Below are 13,858 nucleotides of genomic sequence, written 5' to 3'. Positions count from 1 at the left end.
GACTTGAACCTACAAACAGAACAGAAGAGGCCCAAAACAGGACTCGGTCTAGGACTGGCTCTTCAACACTCCCTCCCTGGCCCATTATTTCTTGGCCAACACCCCATAACCCCAACTCCTCCTCCTCCTTGAGAACCAGACCCAAAGTTGAGAAGCCTTTGCCCTATTCCAAGGCAAATAGCAAGCACTGACCACAGCGAGGAGATTTAAGGTCAGCCTTTGGGCCAGGAGGCCCCGGTCAAGCACAGAGGGCTGTAGAGGTGTGGCCCCCACTCACCCCACCTGGCCAGCTGGCTGAGAGCCCGGGGTCTACAGGAACGGTATGACAGGCTGGTAGGAGGGGACTAAGCACATGGAGGAACGAGGCAAGGGGGCAGGGCAGAGGAGGGGCGTGGAAAGGGACAACTTAAGAGCAGGTGCCGCCCCCCCCCCCGTACCCCAGCACACACAAGAGCTCCAGAACATTCTTGCAGAAACTGGGACACAGGTGAGGGTAGCTCCCAAGAGAGGGCGCTGACTTCATCTCGGAGGAGCTCTTCTGGGACTTTGTGCCTGTCTCAGGTGGTGTCTACCGTTCCATCTATCCTCCCTCAGGCCCTGTGGGGAGCAGGGCTCTCAGTCCCTCATTCTCCCGTCAGTCCCTCCTTTTTATTCGTTTTTTTTCTTCTTAACATGACAAATAGCAATATCATATGTGTAGTTTTAATGTATGTCTTTTAAGAGCCTTTATTTTGTAGTATCTATCTCTGGGTAGTTTTGGGTTTTTGTTTTGTTTTTTGTTTGTTTGTTTGGGGTTTTTTTTGCTTATTGTCTGGTTTGATTTTAGCTAGTTTTTGTTGTTGTTGTTGTTGTTGTTGTTGTTATTTGAAGGGGTTGTTTTGTTTGAGACAGGGCTTTGATGCATAGCTCTTGGCTGACTGAAAACCCACTATATTAGATAAGGCAAGCCTCAGACCTTTAGTGGTCTTCCTGCTTTTGCCTCCCTAGTGCTGGATTGCAGGCATGCAGCACTGTGTCTAGCCTGCCGCTGTTCCTGGGTATGCGTATCTGAGCTAGGTACAGCAGTGCTTGCCTGTAATCCCAGCACAAGCAGATAGGGCTGGAGGATTGGTATAAATCTGAAGCCAGCATGGCTACAGAGTGAGACCCTGTCTTACTAAATGAACCAAAAAAAAAAAGTGTGTGTATCTGTCTGTTCAACTGCATCTCTCTTCTTCTCTCTGTCTTACACACTTGCTCACTCGCTCGCTCATCTGTCAGCCTCTCTCCTGTGACTTTACTCTTCTTTCTTTCTTTTATAGAAAAGTCTTAATTTGTCTGTACCTGTCTGTGTGTCTGTCTTTTGTTATTTCTCTTTGTGAGAGCCAGTGTTTAGATAGATAGATAGATAGATAGATAGATAGATAGATAGATAGATAGATAGATAGATAGATAATATAGATTATATATCTGTATGTGGATGGATAGATGGATAATAAACTGTTAAGACATGGATTGCACTGTTTCCCACTTCACTATCTGTGTATTTCTCCATCTCTGTTGCTTAGGTAGCATCTGTCTCCACTGTCTGCACCCCGTTTCTCATGTTTACATTTTGGCAATCTGTCTGCATCTTCGAACACCCTTCTCCCTTCCTTCCTCCTTTCCCTCTTAGCCATCTGATCTCATTCTGCATCTCCTCTCCACTACCCCTACTGCCTGGACCCAAGAGAGGAAAATTCTAGAAGAATATAACGGAGGGCTTCCACTCTCTTCCTTTCCCTTTGCCCTCCCCCCACAGGCACTGCAGCTGCCTTCAGCATGGATGGTGTGAGCACAGCCATCTTGCTTCTCCTCCTGGCTGTCATCTCTCTGTCCCTGACCTTCACCTCATGGGGCAAGGGCCAGCTGCCTCCAGGACCCAAACCTCTTCCCATCCTGGGAAACCTGCTGCAGCTTCGCTCCCAAGACTTGTTGACCTCACTCACCAAGGTGCAGGGGACTCACCTTTGGTCAAGGGCAATGGGGAGGGAAGGGGCCCCATGACCACCAAATAAATGCTCTCTCCTACCTCCAGCTCAGTAAGAAGTATGGGTCCGTGTACACGGTGTACCTGGGGCCTAGGCGAGTGGTGGTCCTCAGTGGATACCAAACTGTGAAGGAGGCTCTCGTGGACAAAGGGGAGGAGTTCAGTGGCCGTGGCTCATACCCGGTCTTCTTCAACTTCACCAAGGGCGATGGTAAGCCTGCCCCCATCTCCCCTATCCTCTAGACTTTCACAGATCTAGGCAGGGAGCAAGGGTGAGCGATGTCATCTCCATGACATTCAGAGCTGCAGATCTCACTAACGACCTCATTAAGAAGCAGAAGTGATCCTGGGGGGGAGGGGGTGGGGAGAACCTATCCCACCCCCGACTCCCATTTCCACCATGAACTGAACAGCCATACCAACCTCCATATCTGCTTGATCCAACCCCTTGTTCACCCCAATCCTTACTCTGTCTAAATCACATCATCAAATTTCCATTCAGTCAAGTAGCCAAGTACTGACCTTTGTCCCCTCCTGTTTACCTCAACCCAGCCTCAGTCTCTAACAGACCTACATCCATGTTGCCCATTTCAAATTCCATCTTATTTGGGGAAAGGGATGTTTGTTTGCATGGTTTTTGAGATAGGATCTGTCTGCACCTGTCTCCATCACCCTGCACTGCGAATACAGTCATGGTCACACTCAAGCAAACATTGGTATAGGGTATAGAACTCAGATCCTCATGCTTTTGTGGCAAGCAGCTTACCCACCAAGCTATCTCCTTACCCTGGTGGTCCTCATCCTCCTTCATCTTCTTCTCTCTTCCTCAATGACTAATTCTCGACTATGTCAAAAGGAATCAGCATTTTTCTTTAAAGAAATCAAAGTCTTTACTTCATGATTCTTAGTTCAATGAGAAACACAGACCATCATGAGACTGTGACATCCTATCATGATCAGAACTGGGCTGGGGAGCTGCAGGAACCCAAAGGAAGTGCCTGACCTAGCCAGGGAGGAATTCCTGCCCCAGAGGCCCTCCTATCTGATGCCTAAAGTGATGAAGATGACTAGTCAGGTCAAGAAAGGGTGAAAGTGTTCTAGGGCTGAGAAGATGACTGTGAGGATAAAACACTTGCTGCAGAAGCTTGAGGCTGAAAGTTCGGATCCCCAGCACTCACATAAATGCCAAGTGGGCATAGCTGCTGTCTGCAATCCCAGCGCATGGGAGGCAGAGACAAGGGATCCCCAGAGCTGGATAGCGAGAGTAACTGGGTTGGCAGACTCTGGACTCAAGTGAGACGCACTGCCTCAATAAACAGATGAGGAAGGTGATCGAGAAAGACCACTAATGTTAATAAATAATAATAATAATAGTAATAATGATAATATGGGACCAGAGAAACGGCTCAGGAGGTAAGGGTGCTTGCTGCTAAACCTAAGTACTTGAGTTCAGTCCCTGGAGCCCATATGGTAGAAAGAGAAAACTGATTCCTGCAGGTTTTTCTCTGACTTCCATGGCACATATGTACCCACACTCATACACACACACACACACATATGTAAAATAAATAAATGTAACAAATAATAATAATAAAAGTAGAGGTAGAAACAAGAGTCAGGCATGGCATTCCGTCATTGTAATCTCAGCATCTGATGGACAGAAGCACAGGAATCTTCGCAAGTTCAAGGTCAGCCTGGTCTACAGGATGAGTTTCAAGCCAGCCAGGGCTACATAGGAAGACACTGTCAAGAACAAAAGTAAAAGGGGTGTCTGAGATGTGGCTCAGTGACAGGGTACTTGCCTGACATCTGCATAGAACTTGGTTCAATCAGTCCTAGTACCAAAAATCAAAAAGCAGGGAAGAGACTGACTTCTGCAGAGAGTTGTGCAAAGGCTCAGAGGCCAGGCTTGTTCTGGGGTGTCTCCCGGTGTCCCTGTATTTACTTTTCTTGCTTATCTCTCTTATTTGTGCTCTCAATTGTCAATAAGCAATCATCAGCGGGTCTGGTGACAATGCCAAGGTCACAGTGGCAGGAACTACAGGTCTTCACCCTGCCTTTCTGATAGCCCGAAAGGACCAGGTCTTTAGAGGGGAATCTGGAGGCAAGGTGACCTGATAAGAAAAGTCCAGAACCCTGTAGTACCCAAAGGGGGCAGCTGGCCCAACCCCGAGGGTCAGGAAAGCCTTGCTGGAAAATCAGAGATGAGATTCTAAACTGAATCCTTCTTTTGCATATCACTTTTTTTTTTTTTGAGACAGGGCTTCTCTGTGTAGCTTTGGAGCCTGTCCTGGAACTTGTTCTATAGACCAGGCTGGCCTCGTACTCACAGAGATCCTCCTGCCTCTGCCTCCCAAGTGCTGGGACTAAAGGCGTGCGCCACCACCACCCAGGCTGAACCCTCACCCGACAGGCTATCAGGAAGAGATGACTCCAATAGGTAGCTGTGGTTCAGGATGGGCTGATTGGTTGCTGAGTTTGCCATTCTCCTTCCCCTCCCCAGGCATTGCCTTCTCCAATGGAGAGCGCTGGAAGGCCCTCAGAAGGTTCTCGGTCCAAATCCTGCGCAACTTTGGGATGGGAAAAAGGAGCATCGAGGAGCGGATCCTGGAAGAGGGAAGCTTCCTGCTGGAGGTGCTACGGAAAACGGAAGGTCAGACCATGCCCCGGGATCACACCCATCCTACTTAGAAGCTTCAGAGCCTGGGTGTGAACAGAAACTCTTGGAGGCCTCTCTGCCCATGGTGGGAACTGTCCCTCCTGGGGGTTAATGGGCATGGGAGTCTTGAAGGTTCCCCTATGGTCGCAGCTCTGTTGTGTTGCCTGCTGCACTCAGAGCCCAGCTGGGCTGGAGAGGTGACAGAGCAGTTAGGAGCAGGTGTTCTTGCAGAAGACCCAGGTTCAATTCCTAGCACCAACATGATGCTTCATCAACATCTATAGCTCCCGTTCCAGAAAATCCAATGCCCTTTCTAACTTTCACAGGCATCATGCATGTACACACACACACACACACACACACACATACACACACACACACACACACACACACACACACCCAGGAAAACACTCACACAAAATAAAATGAATAAATCTAACTTAAAATGTTGGGTAAAATCACCACAGCTGAGCCTGGAAGTGGTAGTACATAGCTGTAACCCCAGAACTTAAAAAGTGGAGGCAGGAGGACCAGGAGTTTAAGATCATCCTTGGCTAAGTAGTGAGTTTGAAACCAGCCTAGGATACATGAGACCATGTCTCAAAAAAATAAAAAATGGCAGAGAGTGAGGGGCAAGTGTGCTGGAGTGATGGTCCAGGGATTAAGAGTACCTGCTGCTCTTGCAGAGGACTTGAGTTCCGATCCCATCACCCGCGTGGTAGTTTGCAACTTCCAGCTCCAAAGGGTCCGACATCCTCTCTGACTTCAATGGATAGCAGCACACATGTGCAAATACACAGAAAGATACACACATGTACACATAACTAAAACTTAAATATATATATATTGGTTTTACCATTTTATTTCTCATGGGGTTTATAATTACTTCAGTTTTAATTTCAGAATAACAGCCATAAATATTAATTCACCCTAGATTCTGAAAAGCCTCTAACATACGTTCACAGTACCAGGTACTTTCTATTTTTCAGACATCCCACCAGAACAAGCCACCTTTGGGCATTTCCTGTTGACTTCATGTGGTTCAACCCTCTATTTATTAGTTATGTTACTTTATAAAAGAAAAACTCTAAAGAAAAAAAACACAACCACCTCAGAACTGGGGATCTGCTCAGTGGTGGAGCCCCTGCCTAGAATCCCCCAGCGAGGGGCTGGGTGTGGCTCAGTGGTAGACCCCTTGCCTAGAATCCCCCAGTGAGGGGCTGGGGTGTGGCTCAGTGGTAGAGCACCTGCCTAGAATCCCCCAGTGAGGGGCTGGGGTGTGGCTCAGTGGTAGAGCCCCTGCCTAGAATCCCCCAATACGAGTCTGGGGACTTGGCACAGGGCTTAAGTACTTGCCTAGTGTGCACAAGACCTCAGTTCCATCTCAGCACTACAAAGTTAAAACAAAATCAGTCACCTACGGCTCCAAGAACCTTGGATATGGTCATCTCTTTGAAAATTCATTAGCATTCAGAAGGCTGAGACAGGAGGATGATGAATTCAGAGCCAGTCTTCACTGCACAGCAAGATGCTGAGGGAGGAAAAAAAATATATAAGCTGATCAAGTCTCCTTATCTGCTCCATTTTACAGAAGAAAGTAAAATACAGATGCTAAAATAGCAACCTTCTTCCCTGCTCTCCAAATCTTACTGGCTTTGGAAAAAATAATGATGATGATAATATAACATATGATGATAAAGGGATTGCATGAGATGTAAGTGAACTCATAGCTGCTCATCCTGGTTTCTTGATGCTCTGACATATCACCACGATGGAGACAGTGAGATGGCTCAACAGACAAAGGCCCTCACTGCCAAGCCTGGGAGCATGAGTTCAACTCCCAAAGCCCACGCAGTGGAAGGAGAGAGCATGATCTCTCGCCTCCATTTTCAAGTCATCACACACAAAAAATACACAAAATCTTAACTCTTTTAAATTTTTACAAATGTAGTAGCTTAATACAACACCAATTCTTTGTCTTCCTGTTTGTTTTAGCTAGGTTGTCACTCTGTAACCCAGGCTCGCCTCAGTCTCCCGTGTGCTTGGATTAAAGGTGTGAGACACTATGCCCAGCCAGATTCATTCTCTTATAAGGGTCTATGGATCTGAAGTAAACAATGGATCAGTTGGACTCTCTCGCTCTCTCCCTCTTCTCCTTCTCTTTTCCTTTTCTCTCTCTCTCTCCTTCCCTTCCTCCCTCCCTCCCTCTCTTTCTCTCTCTGATGATGATGATGATTATTAATTATTACTATTCCTCTTTTCCTCAACATACTTTTTATTTTCAAGACAGATTTTTTTCTGTGTATCCCTGGCTGTACTGGAGCTCACTCTATAGAGCAGGCTGACCTCGAACTCTTAGATCCATCTGCCTCTGCCTCTGAGTGCTGGGATTAAAAGCGTGTGTTACCACCACCTGGCGTTGTTTTATGCCCACTTAACTTTTCTTTATAAGGCCCTTCCTGACATTCACCCAGGTAATTTAGAATAATTTTGCTATTACAAAATAAATTTTCGAGATTTGTATGATGTTTTTAATTATGTGTCTGGGGGAGGTATGTGCACATGAACTCAGCTGCCTGAAGAGGCCAGAGGCATCGTGTGTTGCCCAGCGTAGGTACCAGGAACTGAATTCAAGTCAGTTACAGAGGTGCAAGAGCAATACGTATTACTAACCACTGAGCCATTTCAGCAGCCCCTATTACAAAACTCTTAATAACATCACACCTAAAGTAAGGTTCTTGGGGTGGGGATCATATTCAGCCTATCCCAGTAGTGGGCTTTGTGGTGACCCCGAGACGGATCAGGCCTCAGCTATAGATTCCCAGTTACACATCCCTTGACTCTGCATCACAGCTCCATGAGGAGGGGACTGGCGCCAAGCCCATTACGCAGATGAAAACTGAGGTTCAGAGAAAGGAAAGACCTCAGAGTCCACACCAGAATCAAAGCAAAGTCAAAGGCTACCTTCAGATCTTGCCTTCCAGACTGTGCTTTTATGTCTTGGACACTGTGTTGAAATGTTGGTTTTGTTTGTTTGTTCATCTTCAAAACAGAAACTTTGTAGTCCGGGCTGGCCTGGAACTCATAATGAACCTCCTGCCTCAGCTTTCCCAAGTGCTGGGATTACAGCTGCAACACCTGACCTAGCATTTGTTGCTCTTATTGTATCCTGTAGTATGTTTGGCTGTTAGTTAGAGGCTGAACTGTATGTTTGTGGTCTATACTGGGGTAAGGTTGTCCTCAGCCATTGCGTGTGAGCATGTACTGTGTAGACTGCTGATCTCCGATGGTGACTTACTGTGTGTCACCTCTTCTGCAGCCTAGATATGTGTCAGGGATGTCACAGTGTGTTCTGTACTATCCAGTGAGCTGCTGTGAATTACTGTTGCCTGCTGTGAGGCAGGGGGATGGAGCTCTGTGCTGACATCACAAGGCAGCACACTGTGACTCTGTCTTGGGATGTTTGTGTGCTGACTGTGTTGGCACATGTTGGGTTTGTCTGGTTGGTTAGGGGTGTTTTGTTTTGTTTCTTTCGCGGAGACGAGGTCCAAGGTGACCTCAACTCACTAGGCAGCTGATTCCTGCCCCCACCTCCCAGGACCTGAAATTGTAGATCTCAACCACTGTAAACAAATATCTATTTTCTTTTTAATTTAAGATTTACTTATGTGTACATGTATTTGTGTGAATGTGTGCCAACCGTGTGGGGGTGCCCACAAAGGCCAAAAGGAAGTGTCAGATACTCTGGAGGCAGTTACAGGCAATTGCAAGCAGCCTGATGTAGTCTCCCTGAGACAGCTCTCCAGTCCCCAGTTGTCTGGTTTTGACACAATTTGAGCCTAGAGCCCAGGCTGAACTTAGAGTGGCAGCCATTCTCCTGCCTTAGTCTCTCGCCTGGGGACACAGGTGCTCGCTTCCCTTGCAGGCTCTTTGGCTGTACTTAAGATGGTTTTGTAAGCAAGTGTTTATTGTGATACCTAGTGTTGACATACCCTGTATTGTGGGTGGTGTAACGTGTCCAAGAACAACCTGTGCTTGTCTTATTAGCCTTCTTGTTCTTCAGGATAAGGTGAGCTGTGTGTTGTGGGTGACATTGTCAAATACTTTGGGAGTGTTGTCATATTGCACACTGAGTTGCCACATGTGTGTGTTCTGGACTGGAAGATACCGCGTCATGGGTGGGTGGACGCTGAGTAAATGGGAGTTGTGACAGCACGTGGTTTGGCTGCTGCAAATGCAATACTGCCAAAGCAGAATACTGACCCATGCCTGCCTATCCACCTCAGGCAAGCCCTTCGACCCCGTGTTTATCCTGAGCCGGTCAGTGTCCAACATTATCTGCTCCGTTATCTTTGGAAGTCGATTCGATTATGAGGACGAGCGTCTGCTCACCATCATCCGATTCATCAATGACAACTTCCAGATAATGAGCAGCCCCTGGGGCGAGGTCAGTACTCTGAGGTCAACCAGATGCGGGTAGGGGGTCCCCACGGGGTCCATCCGTGGAGAAAGAAGCTGCAGGGACTGGAGAGGAGAAACAAGCCTATCATCTCAACACTAAGAAGACTGAGGCTGGAGGATAGTCACGAGTTCCAGGTCAACCTGGACTTGGTAGAGAGAGCCCCAGCAGCCAGTGATGAAAAAAAATAACTAAGTAAAAACCAACAGAGAAGAGATGTAACTGGCCTGCTCTGCCCCACTCTTACTTTATAACCCCGCCCCAGTTATTCAGTCAACCCATCCTGCTCCACCCCGCCCCCTCCCTCCCACGCTCTTTCCGCCCTTGCAGAACTTGGCAGCCCCTGCTGAGACCTGGAAGGAGCCTATTTGATCTGATGACCTTACTTAGCCCACGAGCCCCCAATCACATACCCTGTTGAGTGCCTTGCTTCCTGAAGCCCCGCCAAATCTGCTCCTTCCCCCAGATGTACAACATCTTCCCGAGTCTCCTGGACTGGTTGCCCGGGCCCCACAGGCGCATGTTCAGGAACTTTAGGGGCATGAAAGAGCTCATCGCCCGCAGCGTCCGCGAACACCAGGCCTCTCTGGATCCCAACTCTCCCCGAGACTTCATTGATTGCTTCCTCACAAAGATGGCACAGGTAGCTATGATATCAAAAATCCTCCCTCTGGGCTGATCTGAACCCCTTCTGCTGCCCCGGGGCCTCAAACCTACAGGGATCTCAGCTTGAACAGTCTGGGAACTTGTTCCCTGAGGAGAAGCTGTGGCACCTGGCCCTGCTGGACCGCTGCCCAGAGCCACCGCCAACTAACAAATCATTAAGCTGTGGGGTTTGCCAAGGTGTTCACCAAAGGGCTTGCCCCTTTTTATCTCTCCTTGTTCACACCTCACACTCCTCTGCTCCCAGGAAGAAAAGTCAGCTGGAGAGAGGGACAGAACTGGCGCCCCTTAGCGGTAGTATTGGAGCAGGCCACACAGGTTCCAAAGTATAGGATTCCCCCAGGCCCTGGCTCATGGCCTCTTTCCACCCCCACAGGAGAAGAAAGACCCACTGAGCCACTTCCAAATGAATACCCTGTTGATGACCACACACAATCTGCTGTTCGGTGGCACAGAGACCGTGGGCACCACGATGCGCCATGCCTTCCTTATTCTCATGAAGTATCCCAAAGTACAAGGTACAGGGATATCAAAGGGCCGCTCAACACTCTCTGTCCCTTCTCCCCCTCTCCCTGTCCCGAGGGTTTATTGGGGCCTTCTGCTAATGCACCCCCACATACAAGACAAACCTACTGAGAGACTGATGCCAGGATGACTCTCAGGGTCCAGCCCCTGCATGGTGATCCTCCTTCAGATCAGGCCTGTGTAGTTTGGCCCCGCCCACAACGCACGTGACTGTCAGGCCTCTAAATCCTGCTCCTTCTGTCCTCGTAAAACCTCATCCCTAAGACCCAGGCACAAGGTGTGCTGAGGACAACGACCTCTCCTGAATAACAAGACCTCTAGCACAACCTGTAAACAACCTCCCCCAGGCTCCACCTCCCGGTGTCTCCCAGCTTTGTGGGAAATCTCTAGCCTTCCCCTGCACAGCCCACCCAGTGGGGTCCATGAGCCTCAAAAGAGGGTCCTAGGATCCAAGTAGCCCTGAAGCCCACCTACACAAACCCACACAAAAACCTTGCAACGACCATCATTTACCCTCTCTCGGAAACGAACGCTTGGAAACCCAGATTAGCCAGAACTCGCAGCTATCTTCCTGCCTCAGTTTCCCCCGTGCAATGATTACGGGCCACAGCGTGGAGCTTTGACTTGAGCCTTTCCTGTCCACTGGTGCAAATCTGTTCCAGTCCCAATGCGCCTCAGGCACCATCATCCACTCCCTTCCTCTATCACCTCCAGCACGCATACAGGAGGAGATTGACCGCGTGGTGGGACGAGCCCGGATGCCATCACTGGACGACCGCCTGAACATGCCTTACACAGACGCAGTGATCCATGAAGTACAGCGCTTCGCAGACGTCATCCCCATGAACCTGCCTCACCGTGTCATTCGGGACACGCATTTCCGCGGTTTCCTGATACCCAAGGTTTGCAGGGGTAACCTAGGAATAGGTATTTCAAGATCTTGTAATTGGCTAAGGGGTACCCTTGACCTTAGCAATCAGCATCCAGAGTGAAGCTGTAGACGTGGGAAGCTGCTTGTTTCTAAAATTTTTTAAATATTTTTTTCCAATTTTTAATTTTATTTTTTTTATTTTTTATGTGAATGACTGGGTGTTTTATTTGGAATGTATGTCTGTGCACCAGATGCATGCAGTGCCCAAGGAGGCTAGAAAAGGGCGTTGTGTTCTCTGGAGCTGGAGTTACATATGGCTGGGTGGGTGCTGGGAATCAAACCCAGGTTCTCTTCAAGAGCAGCCTGTACCCTTAACACCGAAGCCATCTCCTCAGCCCTGTTTTGTATATTTTGAGGCCGAAGTCTCTTGTAGCCCAGGTTGGCCACAAACTCCCTATGTGACTAGGAGTGAACCTGAACTCCAGATCGTCCTGCCTCTACCTCCTGTGTGCTGGGATTGCAAGCATTGGCCACTTTAGCCATTTCAGATTCTTAGAAACAAGGTCCTTTCCCAGAAACCCTTCTCGCACCATTAGAACCACATACTCCTTCCCTATCTCAAACCCATACTTTGGACCCTCCCCAGAATCACCACAGTTTGGGACTTCTTCTGAATATCTATCTTCTGAGGCCAAAACACCATTCTTGGAGGACCCCCTCCCTCAGAACCCCTACAGCTGCTCCTTCAAATCTCAGGGACAAAGGTTTCTCAGACCTCAGCAGCAGCTATCAGCACCTATCTCTAGGAACCCTGGATGGAGTCTGTCCACCCTTCTCAAGCCCCTAGAAGTTCCATCTTTGCAGCATGGAAATCTGGGTTTGAGGGAGACAGAACAACCCTCTTCCAAAATGGAGACTTGTCTTAGCTGATCTTCCAGAGGATGCGTCCACATCACAACCCCCGTCCCAGTTCCAGGAGACCAGCCTCTCTCTCCTGACCTCCTTAGCACGTGCACCCACGTGGCACTCGTGTCTGCATGCAGGCAAACACTCAGACACACAAAATGAAAATAGTAAAATCCTCAGGAGGTCTGCACTGACTCTGCTTCCTCGTCCACACAGGACACAGATGTCATCACGCTTCTTAACACCGTGCACTATGACTCCGAACAATTCAAGACGCCTCGGGAGTTCAATCCCGAGCATTTTCTGGATGCCAATCAATCCTTCAAGAAGAGCCCTGCCTTCATGCCGTTTTCGGCTGGTAAGGATGCAGTCGCTCTTTTGAACCATACTTCTAACCCGACTCTGCAAGCCCTCTCCATCCCATCCCATTCTTAGCTTTCCTTGCAGAGATCCCCCTTTTCCAGTTTGGCTCCTGTAACCCCCAAGTGGAAGCCCATTAATTTAAGAAGATTTTCAGACTCTCCACTAGGTGGCGAGCCTGGCTCTGATTTTCCTTAACTCTGTCTTGTCCGCTGGCAGCAGGGGAGGAGGAAGAGGGCGGAGAAGGGGAAAGAGGGCAGGAATCCTATTTACTCAGCAGAGAGAACAAAATGGGGGGTAATGTCAGACAAGTTATCATGTCGCCTTTTGTGTGCCCAATACCTCTGGGAAGGGGCAGCGGCTGAGAGTTGGACTCCACAGCCAGATCATACCGGATTGATTGCACCCCAGCTGTGTCTCGGCTGTGGGAACGTCCAAACACAGGATTTGAATCCAGCCAGCTACTTCGGCTTCATTTCCCCCAAAACCCTGAGGCCTTTGTGGGTGATATCCCCAGACGTTACCTTCAAACCCACAGATTCCTTCTGAGCATGTGCGAGTGCTGCCCCACACTGTCTACTTCACCTTTGCTCTTGGCCCTCCCACCCACGCAGGACGCCGACTGTGTCTCGGGGAGCCTCTGGCGCGCATGGAGCTCTTCATATACCTCACCTCCATTCTGCAGAACTTCACGTTGCAACCGCTGGTGGAGCCTGAGGACATCGACCTGACCCCGCTTAGCTCAGGGCTGGGCAATTTGCCAAGGCCTTTCCAGTTATGTGTGCAGGTTCGCTGAGTAACGCGCCCAGGGACTGCTCTGTCCCTCTTCCAACTGGTTTCACTGTCGTGGGCCTCCATCAGGGTCTCTACCACATTCTCTCTCTTTCCTAACCCCTGGGCCTGGCATATTGGTCCTTTACCCTCCTATCTTAAACCTGTCTTCGAGGAAAGAATGACGTGGCAAAGGGGAATTGCAGTCTTAGACCCACAGAACCTACTCTGTAATGTACCCTTTCCTGGGCTTTTTGTATCATTTCCTAATAAATATCTTGACAATAGATTCGTGCCTGACTCTTCTGAATTTAAAAAGGAGAAACGTCTGTAATGGCAGTGATTCTCAATCTGGGGGTCGAATGACCAATTGAAGGGTATGCGTAAAATCATCTGTATATCAGATATTTACATTTTGATCTATAACAGTAGCAAAACTACAGTTATGAAGCAGCAATGAGAACAAATTCATGACTGGGAGTCACCACAACGTGAGGAACTGTATCAAGAGGTCGCTGCATTAGGAAGGTCAAAAACCCCTGCCTAGAATCCCCCAGAGAGGGGCTTGGGCTGGGGCTCTGTGGTAGAGCCCCTGCCTAGAATCCCTCAGTGAGGAGCTGGGAGTGTGGCTCAGTG

General features: G+C 48.8%; 1 protein-coding gene across 3 annotated transcripts; it reads left to right on the top strand.

Annotated features, from left to right (window-relative positions):
- The first annotated feature begins 149 nt into the window (after positions 1 to 149).
- LOC142858460 (cytochrome P450 2F2) lies at positions 150 to 13,509 on the top strand. 3 transcript variants are annotated; one of them, XM_075987698.1, is made up of 10 exons: positions 150 to 320; positions 1,781 to 1,971; positions 2,057 to 2,219; positions 4,512 to 4,661; positions 8,954 to 9,114; positions 9,593 to 9,769; positions 10,166 to 10,307; positions 11,029 to 11,216; positions 12,308 to 12,449; positions 13,066 to 13,509. In XM_075987698.1, the coding sequence occupies exons 2-10, from the start codon at positions 1,801 to 1,803 to the stop codon at positions 13,245 to 13,247; spliced, it is 1,476 nt and encodes a 491-aa protein (XP_075843813.1). In that variant the 5' UTR covers positions 150 to 320; positions 1,781 to 1,800; the 3' UTR covers positions 13,248 to 13,509. The 3 variants fall into 3 exon arrangements, with proteins under 3 accessions (XP_075843813.1, XP_075843802.1, XP_075843824.1); XM_075987687.1 differs by lacking the exon at positions 150 to 320 and adding an exon at positions 387 to 487; XM_075987709.1 differs by lacking the exon at positions 150 to 320 and adding an exon at positions 469 to 561.
- The last annotated feature ends 349 nt before the right edge of the window (positions 13,510 to 13,858 follow it).

This window comes from Microtus pennsylvanicus, chromosome 1 (assembly GCF_037038515.1).
Source record: "Microtus pennsylvanicus isolate mMicPen1 chromosome 1, mMicPen1.hap1, whole genome shotgun sequence".
In the NCBI taxonomy this organism is placed as follows: domain Eukaryota; kingdom Metazoa; phylum Chordata; class Mammalia; order Rodentia; family Cricetidae; genus Microtus; species Microtus pennsylvanicus.
The sequence above is the reverse complement of the archived record's forward strand: the minus strand, read 5'-3'. Positions and strand labels throughout refer to the sequence as shown.

Coding starts and splice junctions, on each gene's coding strand:
- LOC142858460 (XM_075987698.1), top strand. CDS start 1,801: ATGGATGGTGTGAGCACAGCCATCTTGCTTCTCCTCCTGGCTGTCATC. Junction 2,220..4,511: donor CAACTTCACCAAGGGCGATG/GTAAGCCTGCCC, acceptor TCCCCTCCCCAG/GCATTGCCTTCTCCAATGGA. Junction 4,662..8,953: donor GGTGCTACGGAAAACGGAAG/GTCAGACCATGC, acceptor TATCCACCTCAG/GCAAGCCCTTCGACCCCGTG.